At 45.2% G+C, this 25,943-nt stretch overlaps 3 protein-coding genes across 7 annotated transcripts; 2 read left to right on the forward strand and 1 right to left on the reverse strand.

Moving 5' to 3' along the window:
- Positions 1-1,276: 1,276 nt before the first annotated feature.
- Positions 1,277-8,983, forward strand: GCHFR (GTP cyclohydrolase I feedback regulator). Its single transcript, NM_001199522.2, has 3 exons — positions 1,277-1,350; positions 4,021-4,115; positions 8,076-8,983. Exons 1-3 carry the CDS (start codon positions 1,315-1,317, stop codon positions 8,197-8,199), a joined length of 255 nt encoding a protein of 84 aa, NP_001186451.1. The 5' UTR covers positions 1,277-1,314; the 3' UTR covers positions 8,200-8,983.
- On the reverse strand, positions 3,194-25,503 carry DNAJC17 (DnaJ heat shock protein family (Hsp40) member C17). 5 transcript variants are annotated; one of them, XM_040701136.2, is made up of 12 exons: positions 25,381-25,467; positions 23,563-23,632; positions 22,507-22,565; positions 21,113-21,200; positions 20,691-20,773; positions 20,194-20,299; positions 18,671-18,720; positions 18,083-18,160; positions 17,328-17,408; positions 16,404-16,532; positions 9,283-9,412; positions 3,194-6,860 (listed from the first exon to the last, which is right to left on the reverse strand). In XM_040701136.2, the coding sequence occupies exons 1-11, from the start codon at positions 25,456-25,458 to the stop codon at positions 9,290-9,292; spliced, it is 945 nt and encodes a 314-aa protein (XP_040557070.1). In that variant the 5' UTR covers positions 25,459-25,467; the 3' UTR covers positions 3,194-6,860; positions 9,283-9,289.
- On the forward strand, positions 11,012-13,015 carry C15orf62 (C15orf62 homolog). Its single transcript, XM_001232487.7, has 2 exons — positions 11,012-11,198; positions 11,630-13,015. Exon 2 carries the CDS (start codon positions 11,754-11,756, stop codon positions 12,282-12,284), a length of 531 nt encoding a protein of 176 aa, XP_001232488.1. The 5' UTR covers positions 11,012-11,198; positions 11,630-11,753; the 3' UTR covers positions 12,285-13,015.
- Positions 25,504-25,943: the final 440 nt, after the last annotated feature.

Raw genomic sequence — 25,943 nt, forward strand, 5'->3', positions numbered from 1 at the left:
GGGAGGGACTTTTTTCCTCCCACATTTGGAAGGGATTTAAACCACTACATTTAAAAGCTGCAGGGCCCAGGGCTCACCTTGCCCATCATCTCCCTGTCCATCATCTCCCTATCATCTTTCAGTCCTTTGTCTCCCTGTCCCTCATCTCCCAGCTTATTGTCACTCTGTCCAATGTCTCCTGGTCCACTGCCTCCTGGGATATCATGTCCCATGCTTCATCTCCCATTCTTTATCTCCCTGTCCTTAATTTCCCTGTCCATCATCTCTTTGTCCACCATCTCATTGTTCTCCATCTCCCTGCCCTTTGTCTCCCTGTCCTTAATTTCCCTGTTCATCATCTCATTGTCCTCCATCTCCCTGCCCTTTGTCTCTCTGTCCATCATCTTCTTGTCCATCATCTCCCTGTTCATCATCTCCCAGATCACTGTCTCACTATTCAGTGAATTCTGGTCCATTGCCTCTTAGGCTATCATCTCCTATCCATCTCCCATCCTTCATCCTCCCATCCTTCATCTCCCTCTCATTGTCTCACTATCCAATGTCTCCTGGCCCATTGCCTTTTAGGCTATCATCTCCCATCCTTTATCTACCCGTCCTTCATCTCCTTGTCCATCGTATCCCTGTCTGTCACATCTCTGTCCATCATCTCCTGCTCCATCACCCCCTGAGCCACCTCCTGTCCTTCATCTCCTTGTCTATCATATTCCTGTCCGTCACATCCCTACTCATTGTCTTCTGCTCCATCACCCCTGAGCCATCATCTCCTGTCCTTCATCTCCCTATCCTTCATCCCTCTGTCCTTCACCTCGCTGTCCACCACCCCCTATCTCTTATCTCTGTCCTTTGTCTCCCTGCCCATCACCTCCTTATCCCTCATCTTTCCATTCTTTGTCTCCATTATCACCTTGTCCTTCATCTCTCTGCCCCTCATCCCCCGTTCTTTGTCTCCCTGTCTATCATTTTCTTCTCCAACATCTTCCTATCTACCGTCTTCTTGTCCTTCATCTCCTTGTCCATCATCTATCCCCATCCCTACCCATCACCTCCCTCCTTTGTCTCTCCGTCCCTTTCCCTCTTCTCTCTGTCCCATATCTCTCTGCACATCTCCTCCCTATTCCCCATCCCTCTATGGCCCAGCAGAGCCAAGATCGCTGCACAAAGCTCCGCGCCTCCCTCGCCCCCCTCCCCCGCTCTGGTCCCCCGGGGAGGGAGCAGCGCGGCCACCTCCTCCCTCGGGCGGAGCGGGGGCGGGACGGGAGGGGACGCAGCCTCCCCCGGGCACTGCCCCGGGGCTGCTGTGCCAGCGGTGGGATCATGCCGTACCTCCTCATCAGCACACAGATCCGCATGGTGAGTCCGCCCTGCCGCCGGACCCTCCCGGGCTGTGGGGCAGTATTTGGAGCTGGGGCTGCGGGTCGTATTTAAGGCTGGGGGATTGCATAGGGCAAGGGGCGACGCGAGCAGCGGGATGGGGATGGGGCTCCCCGTGGGGTGCGATGCCCCGGAGGTGTGTTGTGCAAATAGCGCTGTGCACAAGCCCTCCTCCCTTCGTCCCATCCCTTCTGTGCTGTGGGGTGCCTGTAGTGCTGCCCTGTTCCCCCTACAAATACCTAACAGCATCACTGGAAACTTTTTGCAGGAGCCTGTGAAAGTCAGGGAAAGTAATTTCCAGCCATGTGGCCTCACTGCAGGTTTTCCCTCTTCCCCGAAAAGCCCCCATGGAAAACACAGCCCCAGCCAAAGGGAAGGGTGTTATTGGCAGTGGGATCGTTGCGTAGCACCCAAAGCCACATTCTCATAGAAAGCCATAAAGAAAACGCTGCTTCCTGGTGATTGCAGCATCCACAGCCCTCAGAGCAGTTCTTGCAGCCAGCTGCACATCTGCAAGAGCAGAAGGATGTCTAAGTGTGCTTTTTTATTTTTATTTTATTTTTTATTTATACCTATAGCTCCAAGACCACAGTTTTGCAATAGGAAGGGTGTGATGGGGAAAACATCAAACCAAGTTGGCAGGAGTTTAGTGAGAGATGCAAAGATGCTTCATTACAGGTACACCTCAGACCCACTGAACAGAGAACTGAGGAAGACGCACTGGGATCAAATCATAGAAAAATCATACTACTATACAGTGGTTGGGATGGAAAGGTCCTTAATGATCACAGAACCGTAGAGTGGTTGGGTTGGAAGGGTCCTTAAAGATCATGGAACCATACAATGTTTGGGTTGGAAGAGTCCTTAAAGATCATGGAACCATACAATGTTTGGGTTGGAAGGGTCCTTAAAGATCATAGCATCTTAGAATGGTTGTGTTGGAAGGGTCCTTAAAGATCATAGAATCACAGAATGGTTGGGTTGGAAGGGTCCTTAAAGATTATGGAACCACAACATGGTTGGGTTGGAAGGGACCTCAAAGGCCCCCAGCCCCAGCCCATTCTGTGGGCTGGTAGCCCCCACCAGATCAAGCTGTCCCATCCAGTCTGGCCTTAGAGACACATCTCTGGAGGTGCCTCCATTTGTGGTGGCATTTGGTATTACACAAGTTGATTGAATGATTATGGACTGAGCTACAATGCACAGGGTAGTCATGTTTTAAGGCGCTTCAGGGAAATGCATGCAGTGGAATGGACTGAAATAGTTGCGGTCTTTGGGAACTCTGCTCTTTAGCAGGACAAAGCAAACATTTACAGCCTGAACCCTGGCATCAAGCCACAGCTGGAAACAGCTCATGCTGGCACCTAGCAGGAGGTGATGGGCTTTGCTGCTTTTGGTGGCTTACTGAAATGTTTGCTCAGCGGCACTGCGTAAGTGCTTCCCAGTTGGGGTCTGGTAGAGGCTCACAGTTAACACATGGCTTGCTGGGTTGGGGATGAATGCTGCAGGAAGGCTCTTCTATCTCTGCTCTTCAGCCTTCCCCAAACCACATTTCTTCATCTTTCCAAGCCAAACACAATTTCTCTGTTGTCAGACTGTCCAGCCCTTTGCATATTATAAATGGATGATCATTAATGTGAGTTTGTTGGTGGCAGTGCCAGTGGATGGGGGACATTTCTCACAACACTTGCAAATTTTTCATGTGTAGAATGGAGGAGAATGAAAAGGGAAAAGAGGCTCCTCATATTAAAATAAATTAAAAGCTTATATATATATATATATATATATATACATATATATAAAACACAAATATATATATAACCAAGAACTTGCAGGGGTAAGAAATTGGAGTATGGAGGGTGTCAGCACCCCAGTGTGGTCATTATGGAGGTCTCATTGGAGCTATACATGTCTGCTGTGCCTTGCTCCTTAGTTCTGGGAGTTGTTCATACTCAGAATATCTCAAAAAACAACACTTCTGGAGCACGCTGTGAAAATGTCCCTGTCCCCTCCATATGACACGTGGGAAGTCTTTCTGATGGCTTTCTTGGGGAGATGACTCACATCTCCGACTGCCTCCTGTCGCTCCAACGTGACAGTCCTTTCTTGTCCCATTGGTGCCAATCTGCCCAAACCAACCCATGGCACCTCCTTGTCACACTAACGTGGCTCTGAGGAGCATGGGTTAGTGGGCATGGTGATGTGTTGATGGTTGAACTTTACAATCTCAGAGGTCTTCTCCAAGCTTAATGATTCTTTCATTCTTCCTTGCTAGTGGAGCCCTTCCCAAAGCTGTCCTCCGCCAGGACAAGCCCTAGGTGGCCCTATCATTTCATGGCCAAGCACTGAGGTTTGCTGATTTGGTGCAGTGAGGCCATGAGTGCCACCTCATAGCTGTTCTACAGACTGAATAACCAGAGCCACCATTTGCTCAACCAGCAAGCAGCCCTCCAGAGCAAAGCCACCAGGGTCCTCACCTGAGATGCACAGGTGGCTTTGTCCTGGGACATATCCAGGCTCCTACAGGTTGAGGAACCCACACTGACCCCATTAACGGTGGCGGTAGAAATCTTGTTCTTCTCAGGACACTGTTCTCTTCCCAGTCAGTGGTACTGCCATGCATGGCTCACCCAGTCTGCTTTTCTGCAGGAGGTTGGCCCCACCATGGTGGGAGATGAGCACTCGGATCCCAACCTGATGCAGTTCCTGGGGGCCACAAAGAGGAACATGCTCGGGAACCACTTGTAAGTGCAATGTTTCAGTCTCTCCCCCCTCCCCATTTTCCCAAAAGCTTCACCCTCTGGCATGCCTACTTCTAATCCCAGGACTGGTTTGCTGCTGGAGGGGCACATGCCTGTCCTTGCCCCCATCTGCTCAGCCAAGGGTATTTTCCTAATATTTCAACCAGTTTTCTGTTATTTTTCTCACTATGACCCCATTGTAGCACCTGATGCATCTTCTCATCCTCACACCTCACATTCTTGGGATGCTTTTGGGTGCTACCTGCCCCGGCTGAAATAAAACAGACACAGAGGGCATTTTAACCTTTTTGCATAACAATCTGCCTTTATCCCATCCTCACTGACACACCTCCTCTGTTTTGCTACCAATTCCAGCCCCAAGGTGCTCAGAAGCAAATGGTGCCCATGCTCAGAGCCTGGCTCTGGCCAGGTTTAGTGCCAACCCACATTAGGTGCTTTCCCACAGCCTGTCCCAACCCATCCCAGCTCGAGCTTTCTCTCTGTTACGGAGCATCCCTCCTTGAAGCCTTTCCTTGGGGTGCTGAGCCCCTGGGCTTTGAGCTGCTTTGTGTCCTCAGCCCATTATGCTGTGTGTTTCCAACACATTCAACGCTTCATCGCATCCCTGTGTCTCTCCCTGCCTACGCTGAGTTTAACACCAAGGGTGCAGCTTGGAAATGCTGCCATCCCGTTCTTTACATCTTGGCGCACGTCCCGTCCCGTCCTCCCCCCCCCATTTGCTATCTTGACTTCTTGTTTTTCTCTAGGATTCAAATAATAATAACAAAAAATCAAAACAAGACAAGACAAAACAAAACAAAAAACAGCAAAGCAAAACAAAACGCCTAAATGCAAATCAAGCAGAGGGGAGCAGTTGGGTTTCTGCTCATGCTTGCCCACTCATGCGGCAGCGCAGAGGAGGAGTGGGAGGAAAACCAGGCGTTTCCTTGGTCCCAGCATGTTCAGACTTCCATCACGGAGCTGGAAAGACCCATGTCCTCAGCACCGGGCTGGCAGGCATCAAGGCCCAGCTCCTCCATTGCATTACAAAACTTAGGAGTTTAAAGAAAGAGCAGAAAAAATAATGGAAGGATCCCTGATTTTCATTTCCAAGAAACTCTCCAAAATGCAAACTTGGGCCACCTGCTTTGGCAGGAACTTGGGCCTCTTCCATTGCTCCTTTCCATCAGCAGAGGCTCAGGTGGGTTTGCAGAGCTGAGCTGTCTATGTGCTGCTATTCCCAAGCCTGTGGGTGGCACAGAAATTGGCAGCAGCGCCAGCTTCGTGCTGCCGCCTTTGGAACTGATCCTGGGAGTTATGCAATGGGAGAAGAGACCTGAGGAGAGAACCAGGAGAGGCTTCGAGGAGGATGAAGTGCTGCTGGCTCTGAGATAGGGGTGAATCTCTAGGAACAAAAAGGGAAGGAAGGCAGAATGCCTCCATGCTGCCTGCCCAAGCAGCCAGGGAGGAGTTCATAGAATCATAGAATCATTAAGGTTGGAAAAGGCCTCTGAGATGATCAAGTCCAACCCCAACCCATCCCCAGCATGCCCACCGACCACGTCCCTCAGTGCTACATCTCCATGGTCCTGGAACACTTCCAGAGATGGTGATGCCACCACTAACCTGGGCAGCCCATTCCAATACATCACCGCTTCTTCTGAGAAGAAATTTTTCCTAATATCCAACCTGAACGTCCTGTAGTGCCACTTAAGGCCATTACAGGGTTATAAGGAAGTAGAGTGGCAGATTTTGCTTCCTGGGGGATCCTTCTATTTCTGCTAGTGCCTGCTTGTGGCCTGATAGACATTTTCAAGCGTGTCTTCCCTGTTTGCTCTTGAGCAACACAGGGTGGAGGAAACAATGTGGCTGGAATACTGACACCCTGAGAGGCACAGTGGTATGCCAGCAAGGCAAGCTCCATTCGCCTTCTGCCAAAAAACCCTGCTGGGGAGGACAGCACCATGGTTGAGCAGCGTTTTCTGTCCCACTGCCATAACATGACACAAATCTCACCCTTTCCACAGCATTGTGAGCATCCAAAGCCTTAAACACGACCTAAGGAGCTCAGAGGGAGCCTGAAAGAAAGAGTCTAAGCAGTATGGATCTGTTGTAGCACTGTAATATACATAAAACACTTAATTGCCTCTAATAAAGGGGAGCATGCATCTTGTTAAGCAGCTACTGCAAATGGCACATCATTAAGCACCATCAGTTGCAAGCACACATCCTCCATCCCTCACCTAATGTGCAGGGGCACAATCTTTGGGCATTTGGGTTGCAAAGCCAACCCTGGCCTGCTGTAAAATGGGATTCTGAGTAGATGCTGGACAATGTCCCCTCCACCTCTTGGCATAATAAAGGCTATCGATCAATGCTGCTACTTTTAAATAGCAAACTATCTAAAATCAGATCAAAAGTCACTGCATTAGGATGCTCTTGCCCCATTCTCACACACAGCATGTGCTCACTCACCTACCTTTGGCATACCTGGGATCCGAAGGCTCATGTACTTACAATGGGCTCTCCTCTCTGGGCTGACCTCTGTCCCCTGCTGGCTTCTGGCTGAAAGACTTTACAAATGCCTCCATCCCCATCCTGATTCAGGCTGCTTCCACGTGGAGAGGGTGGCACAGTTGATAGGCATCATGCAAGATGTTTTGTTTTGCTCAGTGTGGAGTTGTATTTAAGGCCCTAGGCCACTCAGCTTGCCTTCTGCTTTCAGCTCAGCCACTCCAATTTAGGCTCCTACAAATAACAACCCTTGCCTCAGCTCGTTCCTCTGCATAATGACAATAATATTTACCAACTCCAACATGTGAATCTGAAGGGTATGTGGCAAGCCTCTTAGAGAAAACATTAAGTTCAAAGGCACTATAATAATAGATATTATCTTTATATCACATCTATAATTATTGCATAGTCTGTCTTGAGAAACTGGAAAAATACTTTCACATCTTAGTGATATTTCATGCTTTAAAAATGCTCATCACTGTAAACGTTTTGCAATCTTAGCAACTTTGGAAATGCTTTTGGGTCTTTTTTTATTACTATTAGCACGAAAGTCAGGATAGTCTTTGTTAGGATGCCCAACAGAGATCATCAACTATCCCACAGCCCATCATTATCAGCTTATCAGGCATGGTGAGTCATCTAAGAGCTACACAATTATGAAGCTTATCCCATCTGCTTGAATAAATACTGCAGCCCAAACGACTGTGTTAAAGGAACAGAAAAGCTGCCAAATCCAGCACTGAAGGGTAGACTTGCCATTTCAGTTCTGCCACTTCCTAACCTAATTCAACACGTTTTATGTCTGCACTGTGCTACTCTTCCACTCCATGATCACAGTCTGTTTTCTTTATGGTAAGAGCAATGCAGAACACTGGTATTTTACTCCTTTAAAACACCTGAGTTGTTTTGTAAAAAGCTTCCAGAACAATCCAGCCATGTAAATTGAGGCCTGGTGAAAGCAACAGCAAACAGGGTCTGGTAACATGGAATTATCAGGTCTGCAAGTGTAGGTCTGCAACTTGCAGGAACATGGGAACAGCAAAGAAAAAGACCTTGCTGTTACAACACTGTTTGAAGCTGCTGTCCTACATTTTTCCCCTGCTTTGCAGAGACCATTCTCTTTTTCCATGAATTCTGAGCTATGACTCCCGCAGCTGTGGTTTCAGCTCAGCTAAGCAAGCAGCATGTATGTGGCTTTGGATAGCCAGTCCCCAAACCACACTTCAATTTAAGATCGAATTCCATTCTGGGCAGCTTTCTCCTTGGTTTGGAAGCTGTGGGTTTTGGTCTTTCCCATCTGGTTAACCAAGGTGTTGCATCACGCAGGCAGTACGCCAGATGTGGCCACTGCGGTGTTTTGTACCAGTTAATTAGTGAGGCAGACCCAGTTCCACAAGGAAATTCTTGTCTCCTTTTTCACTTCAGCTTTCCTCCTTTTCCCACTTGCAGCTGGGAGTACTATGTGAACGATGCACCACGGATAGTCCTGAACAAGCTGGAGAGCTGCGGTTACCGGGTGGTGAGCATGACGGGTGTGGGCCAGACACTGGTGTGGTGCCTCCACAAGGAATAGCAAAGAAGACTTCTGCATTCCACCTCAGCAAGGCCCTGCTGGGGATCATCTCACACCAGACTGACAGCAAACTTTTCCCCTTGAGTAATTCTTTTCTGTCCCAGACTCCAGGCACTCAGGCGTCAGGGGAGGAGCATTGCAGAGGCAAGGCTTCAACTAATGGAAACTCAGCATCCCTGCCATTTCCTAAGACCTGGGGGGAGGAAGGTATGCCCAGTCCAGATTATATCATGCACATAAAACAGATGGCTCTAGCTCCACGTTCATCTGAATGGCAGTCTGGCAAATACCATCTTTCCGCATTTTAATAATCTATTTAGCATGCATTGGAAGGAGCTCAAATCACAGCCTTGCCTGCCTGTTCCTCAGGGCTGTCTCAGGGGGTATGTGCTGAACTGTGAGTCCAGAACAAGCCTCCTCCCAGATCTAGGGGGGCAGGCATGGGAGGTCAAGAATGGATAGTGCACTATCTCATCCCCAAAGTGAAAGCAGGAACTGCTTAATCTACGCAGAGCTCTCTGAGAATCTCTTCATGCAGCAGCAAGGCCAGCTTCCCTCCCAAACGGAGCCATGGTTAGCAGCATCAGGCTTTCAGTCTCAAGTTCCATTCAAACATAACACATTGGTTCCTGAAGTAGCCCTAGATCAGCACAAACAGGTCTTGTAAACATTTCAATTATGGGCTACATAAAGTTAACAGGAGCAGTTGCAGTGCTGCATTGTTTGGGACCGTGTATCAAACCTGATGTAAGGGTAACACCAATAAAACATTTCACTAAAGAGACTGATGTCTTTGTGTGGGTTATTCTGACCAGCTGGTGCCAAAGACTTCTCGATCCATAGCTCCTAAGCAAGTTTGGTGTTTGTTCTCACAGCACCTCTCAAATCCTGAATTCTGATTGGACAGCTACGCTGAGCACACAGCCTAACAGGGTAACACTGAAGCTTATGCAGCCACCTTTCCCTGTTCTCTGAAAAGTGCTGCAGGCGCCTACAACAGGTTTTTTAAAAAAGGAGTTTTATTGCCTTAATTTAAGAAACTGCTTTAGAGATGAAGAATGATGGGGTGGGGAGAATCCATACTTTCATGCTAGGTGTGTGACTCTTCCTCATCTTCCTGCCTGAGCTGTGCAATCAGCTGCTGCCTCTCTGCTGCTTGGCGCATCCGCATCATCACCAGGCTCTCGTAATCCCGCTCGGAGACCACAGATGCCTAGGAGCAGAAAACAAATGCAACACGTCAAGGATAGCGCACACTGCAAAGTCACTGACTCCCCGCAGTCCCCCTCTCCCTAAGTCACACTCACAACACACACATTTGAGTCAGGAAGGCAGCTCAGAGCACTGTGACATGAGGGAAGTTGGGTAGGGTGGGAAAACTGCCTACAGAAAGTAGCTGGCTTCATAGCAAACAGTGCTGACCCTTGACAGAGCTAGTGTTGAGACAAAGAATGAAACCATCAGGGTGGCTGAAGTAACCTCTTGCTTCTCACAGTGAGGGTGGATGGGGAAGCATGGCTTGCCTTGCCGTGGTTGGTTATTCTGGATGACAAGCTTGCTCTGCAAGTACAACATTGATGCACAAAGTCCAGCACGCACTTTGTTCACTATAAAGGCTAATGCCATAAAAACCAAACCTTTGTGACTTAGTTACGGAAGGAGCTGCACAGAAGAAAACCAGGTACGTTCCCAAACCTGTCACAAGAGTTTCAGTTCCCAAAAGCTCTTGGAGCCTTTCTGCCAGTGTGTGGTAGTAACTGTCACGTCAGCTACGTGGTGATTGCAGACTACCTAATAAATGTAGGCAGCAAATGACAGCTGCTATCTCAGAACAAAATGGTAGTTTTGCCATTCTCCTTTCAAAAGTCATTTAACGTTAGTAGGTGGCCTTAGTGATTTCAGATGTATTTAAAGTGCCACAGTGCTTGGAAACATCCATCTCATTTGCTTGACAGTTTAGGGAGAAATAAAAGCACCTTGACAAAAGGTGAACAAAAAAAAAAAGTCTCACATTCATTTTTCTAGGAACTAATTTTAGTGGCGATTTAAGGATATCTTGAATAGAAACTAGAAGGGATGAAAAAACAGTAGACCAGCAAAAGTTCTGCAGGAAAATGGAGCAAGGAAAGCGGTTACCCCCACCTGCAGAGCACCTAGCTGTGAGGACAAAATAGGAGCCCACAATAGATGAGAAACCTTGAGTGGGGAATTAAAGAGACTAATAAGCTGTAATTGGTATCGTTGGAACTGCATGAATGAAATCACCTTTCAGTACTGTGCAGCACGGATTTTCATAGTGTCTGAGAAAGCAACAGATTGTATCAGCCTTCAGTGGCAGAACAAGGTTTCTTCAAAGTTCCTGTCCACTAACCACAGATATTTACTGTCATCTGCCTGGCTGAATGAAATAGGCTACATAAGACTCATGCAAATGAGTCACCCATGCAAACCTGAATCACTACCTCACACTCTGGATTTAAATTTAAAAGAGACAAGAGATTATTTCCTGCCTCGCTTGGGAGTCTTGCTGATACAACAAGTCATTAGAAGCGGCAGTAGGGAAGAAGCAGTCTGATTCAAGATGGGCTCCAAGTTGACGTCCATGTTGACGGCTCTCAAGCAATCTGGGTGCCTGTCTCCGAGGGAGCTTGCTTTCTCCTCAGGCAGAGTGTGGGCTGCTGCTTTGCCACTTTACACACCTACTTCCTGCAATCCTGGCAATTACCAATAGTGTAAAACCCAGTTTCTGACGTGGCTGACTCAGCAAGGGCTTGGCTCAAAACAAATACATACGCACAAGGAACTGCAGCCTGGGAAGCAGTGACAAGAGGCACATGAAGAGAAGGCGGCATTGTGGATTTTTATTGCTCTAGGTCCAATCTGAATTGCCCCTGGACTTTCTTCTTCCAGCATCTCAGAACGTGGTGGTCACCGTTCTCTCAGTACTTCAGCAGTTTCTCCTCTCTGCCTGTTGGACTCAGGTGCAGCTCCGACACACCGTAAGTCTATTTTGCATTCCATTTTCCTAATGCTCATCTTTTACATTTTTGTTTCGTTGGGTTTTTCTTTTTAATTTCCCTTTGACTATTTGGTTTCCTTCAGTGTTACTGAGTCACCGGCTCCCTTCCTCACCACCCACTAAGATTTTTACACTGTGCCCTTCACCATGAAGGTGGCTGGTTACCATGGTACCAAAGTGCCCTTCTGTTCTAGATGCTAGATTAAATCTGTTCTCATGGTGACTGTGTGCCTTTGCTATTCTTCATCAGCTTGTTTCTGCAGCACAGATTCAACAAGCTCAGACATCATCATTCCTTCTCCACTGAACGAGATTCCCTAATACATGAGACAGGTCAACTGCTCCTTAATACAGAGATGTAGTGTGAAGTTTGCATTTCCTGCAATACCAGCCTCTCTGTTTTCCTTCCAGCTACAGGAACAGGGAAGGAAGAGGTTGTTCCTGTTGTGCGACTTGCTGCTGAGCCTGTGACTGAAGTTCGACACCTGACTGTGAAGAGTCAGCACTTTTCTTCTTCTCTTTGCTTTTTATCAGCATGGATACTTGGCGGAGAGGATCCATTAAGTCCACAACATTCTTCAGACGTTTCTCACTCAGGAGACACAAAAAGCTGGGCAACCAGGTCATTATCTTGAACAAGAACAGCCACACGCTGGACAGTGATGGACAGTGCCAGAAGAGGGAATGCTTGAGGGATCTGAAGGACAAGTCTGATTACCTGTCATGTCAGAGTGAGCAAAACCTGGCCAAGGCACAAGCACCTCCTAAACCTCCCCGGCTGTACCTGGACAGCTCTAGCTGCCCTAACATCATTGATCACACGGATTCTCACTCCGATGTTTCCTTTTCTGATTCTTCTCATCAATACAACAAAGCCACTCAAACTCAGTTCCACAAGGACCAGGCTACAGACTGCGTGACCTCAGAGCCTGGTTCCCAGAATGGCACCACTCTTTCTGATCTGTCTGATCCTTTCCTGTCCTTCAAAGTGGATTTGGGGCTATCACTTCTCGAGGATGTTCTGCAGACCCTCAGGAAACAGAATCCAAGAGATTATGCCATTTGAAGGTATTTATCACTTAATGTATCACATTTACCTACTGCTGATGCCAGTTTCTCTAGTCCTAATGGGAAGAAGGATACGGTAGCACCCCTGTTGTGCGTGGTCTGTTTTATTGTTGTTGCCTTCCCCATCACAGACTGTTCTTGTCCTCGCCAAGAAGTCCTTCGGAGCAGAGCTGACAGGCTCCGTGCCTAGATGAGAGCACTGTCTGCTGGAACCTTGTGGGCAAGTTTCCCTTCTCCATACTGGGAATTTCTCACCCTTGACTGTGCATCTCCTTCTCACAGAAGATTGATATTGTTTGACTAAAGACTTTTTTGGGGGGGATGTGGCTGTGACATTGCAGAGCTTGGACAGAAAGGGATATGGCATACATAATTTGTGGATAAGCAGGCAGCTTGTAAGGAGACAGTGTTACTATCTCAAAACCATAGCTATGGCAAGGGTCAAGAGACAAACTGATGTTTCTTCTCCCAACATGTCTGGATGTGAAAAATCAAAGCTGTTCCTCTCCCTTTATTTCTTTTCATGTGAGTTTCCCCATCCCCCCAGTTCAAATGCAGTTGGAACTTGCAGCCTGGAAACAGGTAACCATCTATATAAGCTCATAATACAGAAACAGCAGTTTATTCAGCCTACTAGCAGAAGAATTTTCTCTAGATACTGCTGCTTGAAGCATGCACTGAACTATCAGCTGTACAGACATGGAAGAATAAATGTATCTGTGACTGGAAGTGCCTTGTTGCCTCATTTCATTGGTAGCAAGCCAAAACAACAAAGGCCAGGTAGCAAGAGCATAGGTCCTTATCTGTAGTGACCAGGATCAATCTTCTCTTGCACTTGAGGTATTTATGAAGGTAGGAAAAGATGTGCGGCTTTGCTTTTCTGGGTTGGGAAAAGGCTAGAGCTGCTGGTACCCTATCTTTCCTTGTGAAGGAGAGCGCAGCAGACAGATCAGGACCAAGATCCAGTGTAGAAAGGAACACAGTTATTCATTCTGTGAGGTGGACAGTTCGAAATGCTCTGCTAGGCTGAGTAACACTTAGGCGCTACCCTGCTAAAAAGACAATGCAAAACCTGCTGGGTCATCAGCCTTTCTTTCATAGCTAGATAAGATACTAAGGCTCTTCTTAAAACAAAAAACCCACAAAAATCCCATGGACCCAGACAACCATGAGCTTTGTAAGCAGGCTACAGCAAAGTGCACAGTTTCCAGAGGAGGCACAGAACTCCACTTGCAACCTGATGTGAATCTGGTGAAGTCAGATAATATGAACCACATTTGCTGAAGCCTCAAAGCTTAGAAAAGATTGCAATAGGATATCGGACAAAAGGCTTTCTTCAGCACTTCACTGTGGCTGAATGGATGGTCAAAAATGAATGGAGAGCACTTGTAGGGTGACACCACTAGGTGCAGTGATGACTTTCCCATGAGCGAGCACTTTATGCTGTTGTAGTGGCAAAAAATATTCCTCACAGCACTAAATAGTCTTTGTGTGCTTTGAACCAATCAGAGCTGCAGCAATCAAATGGTTGTTGCTCTCAAGTATCCTAATGTAACAGTGGTCAAACCACAGCTTTTGTAGTTTTATAATTTGTAAAGCTTAACCCTCCTGTTCTCTAGGAAGGACAACACTCATCCCTTGCCGTGGGATGAAACAAGTCAGCAAAAACTGTGTAGGTACATAATTTGCAACTTACTGCCTCCTCACAGCATGTTGTTTCAGCAGTCAGCCTTGCTTTCTCCTAGGAACTGCTTCCAAAGCTGTCCTGGTCTAGCCTGTCTGTGGGTCTCCATTATTTGTGTTTTTTGGTGCACAGCTCCTGGCTGCCAACCCCACGCATGGAACACAGACAGGGGACGGGTAGTGAGTGTGTTGCCATGAGAACAGTGTAGCTCTTCAGCTGTCTCCTGAAGCAGAGCAGGGAAGGAGCTGCATTTGCAAAGAGTGGGAGCAAACAGAAGGTGGAATCAGACAAAAATAGTAGCCGCCCAGAGACAGCAAAGAGGAAGTGAGGGCAGCTTAAAATCAGAATGAGCCTGAAAGAAAGAATGTAGCCCCTGATGGATGGAAAGCTAGACTGTGTATGAAAGGGATAAGGTAGGTAGTAGACTGGGACAATGTCAACTGATACCTGAAAGACCTCATTTGGAAGACTGGAACTGAGAAGCTGAGAACAAAGACTTTTACGACAGCTAGAAACAATAAGGCCAAGAGAAAGGATTACCAGGTTGTACATTTTGGAAACATCCAAGCAGAAGCAGCAGCAGGAGTTTGGGAAGGTCTAATGAAGCAAATAGTAAAACAAACCAGAGCAGCTTGGGTATCTTAACCTAGACAGCAAGACAGTAGTGTAATTAAAGAAATTGCTGCTGCTTACACATAAAAGCAGTAGAAAGAACACAAGCATTAGAAGTGCAGCTCTTGGAAAAGGTTGCAAATCACTGTCCATAACTTATCATTTTGAGAGCTAGCAATGGACTGAGGAGGGTGTGCCAGACCGAACAGAGTAGCTAGCTCCACACAGCATGAACTCCATTTGTTGCTTTAGCCTGTCCTCCCTTGCTACCGCTCCACCATCTAATCCTTCACAGCAGGCAGACACTGCAGTTTCAAATTAACAAGCTTTGGTCATGGAAACAAGCCAAGATCAATTCAGTCAAACAACGTCTTTAATAGTTGAAAACACACAGGTAAGAACACACTACCAACCTTTGCACTAGTGACTCCCCTTTCCCCCTCTTAGGTGTGAATGAGCTCTTCAGAGCCAGTTCTAGTTCTCTGCTAGTGAGGGATACTCAAATACACTCAACTGAATTCTGCTTTCTTCCGAAGCATTTTAGCCACCTTTCTGAATCTGCTCTGCCTGTAAGACTTACTGATTCTACACTGTGCATGGAGACCTGCTTGGCTACTGGGCTATGATGCTCAAACTGCCTTTGTCTGAGTTTTCTGGGAAGTGATGCTGCTCAGGCCAGGCTGCTCAGAAGGAGAACATAGAACCTTATACAAAACTAGGATAGCAGCAAGGAATTCTGACATGTAAGTAAAATACTTGAGAAGTCAGGAGAGAAAGTATTGAACAACCTTACAAACTGCTACAGTATTTTGGTTGTAGATGCGTGGACAGCATGAGGCAGTGAAGAAGAGGAGAGGAAGTGTCACATGAAGTTTGAACAGGAATTCAAATAACCAGAGGATCTCAGGCCCCTTCACATTTTCTCTCAGAGAAGAAACGACTAACTTTCTCTCAGATCAGAACACAGGCAGAGCATGAGGTATATTACATTTTGCTTTATAACACATAATTGAACATGCTCCAGAGTAAGTGGATACAGTTCCCACTCCAAAGGGGCAACAGGAGCATGAGGTAACTGATGGCCAACAATTTGATGGAACATGGCATGTTAGAGGAGACATTTTCTATGTTTTAACCACTACATGTTGTATTCCAATCACAAAACACATAAAAGGCAAAATTCATTATTCAACAGCAGCAGCTTCAGATGGATTATCTGGTGGAATAAACAAGAAGTTGGAAAACACTTTGCTCTTGAAGTGTCTACCAAGCCGTAACAACGCTGGCAAAGAAGAACTAAAACAGATAAGGACTATTTACAAGGATATTTATTTTGATATTATTTTAGTTTCCCTCTTGCAGACCCTAAGAATGTAGGTTTGGTTTTAGTGCTGAAATTTCACCCTCTTGTGAATGCAGTAACTAAACCTCTCTAAAGGTTCCAGACCTCTTTCTGTGAACTACCTGCCAAAGGATTTCACAGTCGAAGTATATTAGACTCAATTCACATAATGGAATTAGAGGCTTTGTGTTGAGCAAGCATGATCCTTGGTTTCCACTTTTAAGAGGGGATATTGTGCAAACATCCAGTCATTCAAGAAACTTGTACCTCAGTGTGTTGCTACACTGACAAAAGGTCCTTTTAAAAAAAAAGTCACTGCCTCAGCATAAAAAGGTTCATCAGGAAGCCAGTCCTCTCACTATCAGTTTCTTTTCTTTCTCCTCTAGGAATCAATGCATCCTACCATAAATGCAAAGCACTCCTAAATTTAAGTTGCTATAGAAACAGATTTAAATAACAGCAGCCTAAATTCTCCTTACCTGTGAAGTCCTAGGCTGACCACTGCTGTCAGAAAGGACATTGCTGGGATTGTTCCGGGGCTGGCCTTCCAGCCAGGAAATCTTTAGAGGATTATCTGTCAGGCCAACTTCATTCTTCACAGCCATTTCCTACCAATGAAAATATTCTATCATCACCATCTGAATTTTGGGTCACACTCCCTCACAGCTTGCTCACAATCCTAGGAATTTTTCTATCTCAGGCTGCTATCAAGGTCAACGAAGATTTCACACCTGCCCTACATGAGAAGCACCCTTCAAGGTTCATTTCGGCATCACGGATGGGTAAAACATCACTGCCAGCATTTCTGATAAACAGAGCACAGATAGTTGTGCGTTTCTGTTTTTTTTTTTGTGTTTTTTTTTTTTTGGCAATTATTTGGATAGATTAAGTGAAAGAACAGGTAACAAAAACCAACAAAACTCTTGTAAATTTAAGTAGATGGAACTACTAACATTACAGGTTTATTTCATTACAGTAGTTACTGTACATATTATTTCTATTTCCACAGTAACATGAATGATTATAACTCATCATGAGTTAAGACATTTTAATTTCTTTTAAACTGCAAACGCTTGATATAATCTCTAAAGATTCATTAAGCCCATCACCCCCAGTGAGAGCTGGTTGAATAGTTTGGTGCCTGTCCTTTAAAGCAGTGTCTCTTCCCTCAGAAGCTTACATGCACAGCATACTTGTTTATGTACATGATCTGCTCTGAGTTTACGCCTCAAGCTTTGCCACTCCCTTCATCCATCTGTACCTTTAGACTCTCATTACCCTTCTCCACTGCCTTAATAACAAGGCAGCATTTCAAGGCTGTCAGACAGCTAACCCTTCCCTTCTGAAACAGCCCTTCTTGCCCACTCTCCTCTGTACACATCTGTGGTCTCCACCAGACTTACAGCAGCTTTGACAGTAGCAAATTCCACGACTGCACTCCCAGCCTTCCTACTGGAGATCAGTAAATTTAGCACGTCGCCATACTGTTAGGAGAGAGAAAGAAAAGTTAATTACAGACCCAGAAGAAAAGTCAAGTTCACCTACGGTGTGTCTGCAAGGAAAACGTGTCTTCACAGACGAGACTGGAGCTGTCACCCTTTCTGTCTTACACGATGCCCCCATTGATCTCAATCTGTCATAATTTGTCCCTCCAGGAAACAGTGCTAGGGCTGCACGTAGCTACAAACTTTGCTTCCAGCAAACCTCAAGGCAAGAGGGCTGTTCAGCTCAGTTACAGGAGATATTCATCTGAATGAAGACCACATGCTGGGATTAATCAGATCAAAGGCTTGTCTGTTCCTGCCTCTGAACTCCCCACAGAAGTTAACATACAGTGCTTTAAGTAAAGGTAAAAAGTGCACTATAACCACACAGCAGTCTAACCTTTAGAAAGGACATGAATCACTCAGGGGAAGAGTCTGTGGTTGCTCGGTTTCACTGGGGATCCCTACTAGGAGGAAGGCAAGTGTGCACCTAGGAACAGTTCACAACAAATGGATTGTGCTGATGATCTCTGAAAATGGTATGAATGAGAGGGCTCAACAAGAGAACAAAATGAGCTACTCTGGTTTATATGGGGCTTCCCAGAATTTACTGTCCTCCCTTATAGCACTGAAAGCAAGGGAACATCAAGTAACAGAAAAGCATCAGACAGTACCTTCTGCAGGATCCGCAGTAAAACTTCTTTTGAGTATCCCCCTCCTGTCTCATCTTCTTTCCTGCATTTCCATTTTAGCTGGGAAATAAATGTGAGAAGTTAATTTTGTCCATTTGAACATGCTGCCATGCTGAACACAGCTCACACCACCTGCACAGTAATCAAGTTTGCTATTTACAGCTACAGTCCCAGAATGGCCAAGACAATAACTTCAACATCAGAGTGTGAACAGGGAACAAATTATTTGGGGAACAGTGAAGGACTCACGGGAGTTAAAATTGTACCTTAAGGTATATTAATGGCTGTATCAGGGTAATAAGCAGATGTTTCTCAGTGCCTAAAGCACAGATGACTCAATTTCAGGCTCAAATGTTTACATGAGAAAGTAAGAGAAGAAAAGAGCAGGGGAGGAAGGGTATTTTAAAGGCAGAGATAGGGAGTTGTTGGCTTGCATAACATGGTTAAATAGAGGAGCTTCGCTACCACTATACAAAAGGGCATGCCAGCTCAGCAAAGGAGTCCTTTCTGTTCGCAAAAGCTGCAAGTATTCTGTTTTTTGCCAAATCCATCTTCATAGAGATGACTTACTTTGAGTTTGGGAGTTACTCTGCCTTCCGCTCCACTTCCTACTCGACTGCCTAAAGAGTGTAGAGAAAAAAAAAATACATAAAAAGATGTAAGAATGTGTGTGAATAGGTGAAAATTCATCAGTTAAAAAGCATTAGCATTAAATTTGCCCTGAGAATGTATTTATAGTATCAGCAAGTGCATGTCTCAATTTTTATTGCACTTGATCATTTCAGCACCCCAAAAGCTTTATATGACAGTATCAGTAGAAGCTGTAGTGTAAAGTGAATATTGTATGTCAGCATCTTTCTCTTCCATGATTACGAGACATTCCATCATCAAGGGTAGAAAATTGCTAAACAAGAAAACCACAAGAAGGAAATCTGTTAGATTCTGTAACATTTCTCCCTGTAAAGGGGCTGGGAGCCCATAGGAACACGTGTGGAAAACTAAGGGAGGACAAAAATCCTCAACATTAAGACATAGCCTAAGAATTTAATCTGGTCTTACAACTAAATACTCAATAGTGAAATGCTTAATGGTGATCTGCTCCTGTTCCAAAACCTCCTAAGTTCTCAACCAGAATGAACGCAGTCGGAAGCAAGAGACATTAAGTTTTTCTGTTGAATCGAAACTCTAAACAGCACTCTATCTTCTTTTGAAAAGTTGAACAAAGCTTTCTGAAATAGAGAACTGCACATTTTAAACCTACAGAGATGCAGAATGTTAGAAAAGGCAAATTTCTAGAGTGACATGTGGATGGGAATAAGGTTCAGGAATACCAGAGGCTGAGCTTCTGGGATTCTAGATACATGTCATCCAGTCCTGTATGAAGAGGATTAATTACAGCTAGTAAGCAGCCCCCAAGAGTTAGAGGAAGATAATCTCAAACATAACTTGCTGATGTACAGTAACACAGAATTCAGGTGTTTTCCTGTTCAACATGTTGCGCATCCTGACAGATTTGTTCTCAGTCTTTATACAAACCTGGGATGAAGACTGCATATGCACAAAAAACATGAGAACCAAATTCCAGTAAGTAACTGTATGCCACACAAAACTTCACTGTCTTCACTGTATCTCTTTTGGGTGACAGGTACTGAGAACTTTCAAAGGGATACAGAGGAGGTAGAAATCTTGATGGCAACTTTTTTTTTTTTTTTTTTTTTGCAACCTTGAATCAGTCCCTGTTTTGTGCACAACACTGACTGATTTAATTATGATGGACTTCATAAGATTTGTAAGAAGTAAGACTTCAGGCTTCCTTCCAGCATATCTGTGGGGCTTCACATCAGGCCATCTACATTCAAAGCTTTAGAATCCTTATTGAAGAGGAGAGACAATGTGTTAAAGAACAATCTGCTACATACAAGAAAAAAGCCTCACAGAAATGCTGGTCTTATTCTCAACAAAGGTCTAAGTAGGGTCCTATATGTGGCAAGATGACTGAGTCAGAAGGCTTCATCTGTATGCAAGCCCTGCTCCATCTATAAAGAAGTTGGAGACCCAGAGGTACTTAGTTTGGCTAAGCACTCCAGTCTCACCTATCTCACCTTGGATGCGCTGCTGTCTTTCAAGCTGGATCTGTTCTCGAATGAGTCTCTGCTGCTCTTCAAGCTGACGAGAGCCTTCTTCACGCAACCGTATTATCTAGAGCAAAAGGTAAGATAGCATGGAAACAGTTCCATGCTTGACTCATGCCAGCTGAAGACTGCCAAGGACAGTTTTTAACTTAGCCCCATCTTCTGATGTAAACCTTCCGTTAGCCCTCCTGTGCCAGCTCCAGTGCTCACTGAATATTTAGACCCCTCCTGTTCCTAATGACATAGTCCCTATCAGACAGCATACACCCAATCAGTTATTTTCTGCTGTGCCAAAAAGCAGGACTGACATTTGCCAGACTGTCACACATGCCCCTCTTTCACAGAGCCCATTAATCCAAAAGGCTGAGGGACTGCTATACATGTGCTTTGCATTATGAATGTAGACTTTCAGCAGTTATTCTCAAACGCAGTACACAAATCTAAGAATGGATTGTTACTTCTTGTTCTAAGGTCCTCGTTATCCGGATCTCCTCCTCTTCATTGTCACGGGCCTGGGCTTCTCGTTCCCTGGCTTCAAGATCTGCAGAGAAAGAAACAAAATTAAAACAAACCAAAGAGAATTTTCACTGCTGTCCAGAGGCTGGTGTAATGATCCAAAGCTTGGCTACGCCTATAACAAACTCAAAGTAGAGACACAATAGCTCTTCTGTCTCTCCTTTGCTCAAACACAGCAATATATCAGCAGTCCTAACCGGCATCAAAAGCCCCAATTCCTTGCCAGAGCAGAATCATCCCTAGCTGTGACTATTGGAGATTTCACATGGCAATAATTCACTGTGACTTCCAGCACCAAAGAAAAGCAAGCGCCCATCTAATGGAGACTCCAAGCCCAAAGAAAATGAAGTTTTGATTTCATTACCAAGCTTTACTTTCTTTCGCTTCTCATCAAGCTTTTGTGTCCTTTCTGCTGCTTGCTTTTTGGCTTTTCTCACTTTGTCATATGCCGCCTGTCAAAAAACCAACAGAGCAGTGTAATTATGTAAAGCAAAATAAAATGTAAAGCTGTGAGTAGAGGTGAGGTCAGCTACTGAAACACTGTAAGAAGAGGTGAAACATTTCCTGCTTCTTGCTAGCACTTTTAAAAATGTTGGAGTTAACACAAATATCCTGAAAACATGAGAAGGACCTCCAGATTGAGCCTGAAAGAGCGAAGGAATCTAGGAGTAACTGTGAAGTGCACTGTAGAAAAAAATCTCACCCATCTTTAGAGGTGAGAAAAATATTTTGCTTTTTTCTCTGAACAGGTCGAAAGTAACTTTAGGGGCACCAGAAACAAATCAAGTTTGATTTAGAACAAACTTTTATGATGAAAAAGGTTTATTTTATATAAAGGATTTACTGATAAGACAGATGGTTGACTCACATAAATGTATCAGAGCAAAGAACACCAGAATTCCTCAGTTGCGACAGCACATCAACAGTCATTTAGTGACTTAAGAACTGGGGTAAAACAGCAACTTTACTGACATCTGTTCAAACCATTACCGTTATCCCTCATATCATTATCCTTTACAATCTCTGCCAACATTTGAAGAGTTATTTCATGCTTTTAAATTTTATTTGAAATTTTAATATACCTTCTCTCCTGAGTTTATCTGGATGGTATTAGTTGCTCATGCTGACTTGCTTTCATGCTGTTTTTATTCCTGCCTTTCACATGTAGTACTTTCAGGCCTTGCAGTAAGCACTCAACCACTTCCTTACAGGAAGAACAGAGCCCAAGCTACATCTGGCAGCCTGCAAAGCTTGCACAGCAAAAGGACAGAGATCACAACTATGATTCAGCTTTTCTGTTCACAAGCCTCTTGTGCCCCACTGAAAGAAGGGCTCTGAGCCTTAGTGACCCTGTGTCTAGATACTATTTACTTGTCACATCTTGATTTCAAGGGAACCACAAATGCACTGCTGCCACAGAAACTGAATGCATCCCCAAATCAATCACTGGTGGTTATTTAATCCTTTAAATGAGATAGGTCCCAGCTGAGCAGGTTATTAAAGACAGTATCTCATACTCACTGCACACAGAGCTACTCCCAGCACATCAGATCAGAAAAAACATTTATCAAAGCTCTTATCTGGCACCTGCTATTTCATCTCATGTAGGGCTACAGGGAATAACAGGCAAGACTTACATTCACAGGGGCTCAACTGGAGAAGAGAACAGGGCAGACAGCATAAGAGTTTCTACTACTTCTCCAGCATGGAGAGTAACACCACACAGTCCCAATATAACTAAGGGATAGGCATCCTTACCCTTGCTGCTGCATCTGTCAGAACAGCTAAGGCCTGTGACAGCTGGTGGAAGACTTCCGCTGGGAATTAGAAGAAAAAAGGGTAAGATGCAGAAAACCACGCTAGCGGCCTGGAGATCAACCAGAAAACACAATCCCTTCTGAAAGAGACCTGCAGAACATCAGAAAGAATAATAATCCTTCCAAAGCATTTTGCAAGCCAACCTATAAACAGAATCTGCACAGTTGAAAGAACATCTGTTACATAAACTTCAGTGTAGATCAAGAAACAAAAACAGCAGACGTTTTATTTTAAGAGAAACCTTGCAAACATGATCTCAATAGAACCCATCCACAGGCCTGGAATTCCTCAACCTGCAGTTAGCCTGACTGTTACAAACAACTTCTCCATCTCATTAACAGCTTTGTAGCTTGAGCTACAAAATTTCCCTTTTACATCAGTTTTGCTGACCCACTTGCTGGAGGGATACACATATGAGCTGGAGGCCTCTCCACACTCTTCAGACCACCTCCCAACCTTCTGCATACATCAAAGCCTCCAGCTCTATTCTCATTTCTGCTAAAGATCTTTTTGATTCACAGTGGCAATCCCAATACCACAGCTACAAACCTTCAGTCTGTAAGACTGTAGCCTATCAATCTGAAAAATTGAAGGTACAGAATAACATTTTGAGGAGTCGTTGAGGAACAACATCCTTCCACTTACCACCACCGTTCTTTACTACCTATAGCTATAAAACTTAAACAGAACAGGTGTAAAAAGAACAGACCTTGCTGACATTTTGGATATACTCAGTTCTACAGTGTTAAGGCTAACAGCCAATAATGGGTAATGCTGATTATATAAAATATCAGCATTCAACTTTGAAAAACAGAGCTAGCTAATAGTGATGCAAGTAACTCTGAGCCTTGCATACGTGTACATCACACGACACAAATCCAGGCATTCTCTTAATTGCATAAAAAGACAGACCTGAAGTTAAACAGAGACACTTCCAGGAGTCTGTACATGTGAATACAAACAAAAATGGCTTGCAGCCATACAGTTCCCTCTCACCTGCTTGGGGATTATCTGGGTTCTTATCTGGGTGACAAGTCAGGGCCTTCTGGCGGTACGCTTTCTTAACCTACAAGAGTCAGAGATCTGTCAGTTGGTATCATTCAGTCCACGTTGAGAAATGCAACTTGGTAAAAAAAAAAAAAAAAGAAAGAAAAAGTAACACTATAGAAACAAGAAAGTTACAACTCAGTGGGTGTTTCTGTTCCTTCCTTTTTGTTGTTCTTTGGTTTGTTTAGTTCAAAGCACATCTCTCATAAAGCAGAAGGCTTGGTTGAACCAACATTCACTTACATTACTGCATACTCCCCATGCCTGATAGCAAAGAGTGCTGACAGCACCATTAGTCCATCACGTTAGAATACCTTTCACTAGTCTACTGTAATAGCAGGAGACTTCTGAAAAGCTGTTTTCAGCCTCAGTGAAGCAACCTGTCCTTTTTAATCACGCTGTACTACAAGGATAAGCATCTGAGCCCAGGACACGAGGTACCTGCCTAAGGCAGGCAGCCACATTTTGAATGAGTTTTCAGCTTTTTGAAGCTTGAAGTTTTACTTCAAGGTGCGCTGTATTGCAGTGTAATCATCCTGATCATCAAGATCAAATCTGGTTCACAGACGCAGTTTTCTAGCCAGAGGGATGCTCTCTACTCTTTGCAGTTATTTGAGACAGAAATAGCATGGTTCACTGTGCAACAACTGAACTTGGCAAGGTGAAGAAACTTTGACCAAAGAGTGTTTAATCACTTCTACACTTCAGAGAAAAAGACTACAACTTTATGGGCTAAGTCACTAGTAAAGTTTTTATAATGTGAGTTTCCTTCCTCAGCAGAACATCTGCATGCAAGGAAGTTCAGTTGCAAAACAGAATTTTCAGAAGGGATGGACTAAGTGGTGCCTCAGCACCACCTGGTGGATAAAACAGATGAAAAGAAAATGCAGCTGAAGCCTTGCAGACGTCATCCCGCCTGTTCCATAAGCAAGATCCCAGTAAAGAGAGTTACATCTGCTCAATGTGCCATATAAACAGTTACTGGAGTAGTTGTAACTGCAAGTTCGGATAAGGCTTCTCTAAACAGTGAAGTTATTCAGCACTCTTACTTCCCTTTGTTTGTCCCTTCTGGCAAAGTGCCTCTGAATACAAGGGGGCTTTGCATAGCTTCAAGTATTTCACATCAAGGACCAGCACTCTACACAACACTTGTCAATTTAAGTCACGCTGTAACACCCACTTTGTCATTTCCTCGTCCTTTTTCCCATCCCGGCAATCATCTCAACAGCAAAGTCCTTCACTTCACTGAGCCCTGTGAACTGTATTTGATGTGCTTACATCAAGGCAACACATTTGCTGGTTACATACTGTCTCTGGCTTCCAAGATTTACCTGCTGCACTTGTACTGCTCTTAAGAACACAGAAAAAGCCTGAGTGGGGGACACAAAGTTGTTATTTTAACCATGTTCAGCTGCTAATCTTACTCAGAGCCTTCTTCCCCTCCACCAGGTCACTTTCCCAGCTCAGTCCTGTCAGTCACTGGGGCAACTGGCATCGACATAACTATTAAATTAAAGAGAAAACATAAAGACGCCATTCCAAGCCCGCAAAGTTAACGCGATGACTTCTGATGCGAGGTACCTAAATCGCCCTCGAGTCACTGGATTTCTGGTAAACGCTGCGGAGCTCCGAGGGCTAATGAAGGAAATGGCTGAGAGCACCTTTGCAGTCCAGCTCAACTGATTTCACCCTTCCCAAACCAAGATCCACCCCCTCAGGTTGGAGGCGAGAAAAGAGGAGGGCAACGTGAGGCAATACAGCTCTGACCTCCTTCTCCGACGCCTTCTCGCCGACTCCCAGCAGGCCGTACAGGTCCAGCTGCAGTAGGTCCTTATCCACCGCCATTTCGTCGCCGAGCGGCTTCTGCCCGCGCCGCCTGTTGGGCCCGCGTTGCCTGACGGGAAATGGAGTCTTTCCTCACCGTCTCCCAGCGCTCAAGGCTGGCAGGAGTCTGGGAGATTGACTACAGGTACCAGAATGCTCCGCGGCAACGAGTCAGGGCGCCCGCTCCCAGTGGGCAGAGCGGGCCGCGAGGCATGCTGGAGGATGTAGTTTTACGCTGGCTGCTGCCGGGAGAGCGGGGAGGGGCGGGAACTGCAGCTCGCGTCGGGCCTTTCAGCCCGAAAAGCCACACTTTCAGCTATTCCTTTGAAGACCATTAAGTTTTCCACAAAAAGTACAAAAGTACACAGCCAACTTTTTAGAAGCAATTATTTTACAACAAGGGATTTGTGAACTTTTTAGTACATTTGCGTCAGTTTACAGTACGAATAGGAACACAGTATGAAACAGCAGCTTTAGTGGGATGGCATTGGGATACCACAAAAGAA

This window comes from Gallus gallus, chromosome 5 (assembly GCF_016699485.2).
Source record: "Gallus gallus isolate bGalGal1 chromosome 5, bGalGal1.mat.broiler.GRCg7b, whole genome shotgun sequence".
NCBI classification, from domain to species: Eukaryota; Metazoa; Chordata; class Aves; order Galliformes; family Phasianidae; genus Gallus; species Gallus gallus.

Bases quoted from the DNA above. Each gene is read 5' to 3' on its own strand.
- GCHFR (NM_001199522.2), top strand. From the start codon at position 1,315: ATGCCGTACCTCCTCATCAGCACACAGATCCGCATG. The intron at 1,351-4,020 runs GTGAGTCCGCCC...GCTTTTCTGCAG, and splicing joins TCAGCACACAGATCCGCATG to GAGGTTGGCCCCACCATGGT. The intron at 4,116-8,075 runs GTAAGTGCAATG...TCCCACTTGCAG, and splicing joins AACATGCTCGGGAACCACTT to CTGGGAGTACTATGTGAACG.
- C15orf62 (XM_001232487.7), top strand. From the start codon at position 11,754: ATGGATACTTGGCGGAGAGGATCCATTAAGTCCACAACATTCTTCAGA.
- DNAJC17 (XM_040701136.2), bottom strand. From the start codon at position 25,458: ATGGCGGTGGATAAGGACCTACTGCAGCTGGACCTGTACGGCCTGCTG. The intron at 17,409-18,082 runs GTACTGTCTGAT...CTCTCCTAACAG, and splicing joins TACTGCGGATCCTGCAGAAG to TATGGCGACGTGCTAAATTT. The intron at 9,413-16,403 runs GTAAGGAGAATT...TTCTGCTCCTAG, and splicing joins GTCAGCCTAGGACTTCACAG to GCATCTGTGGTCTCCGAGCG.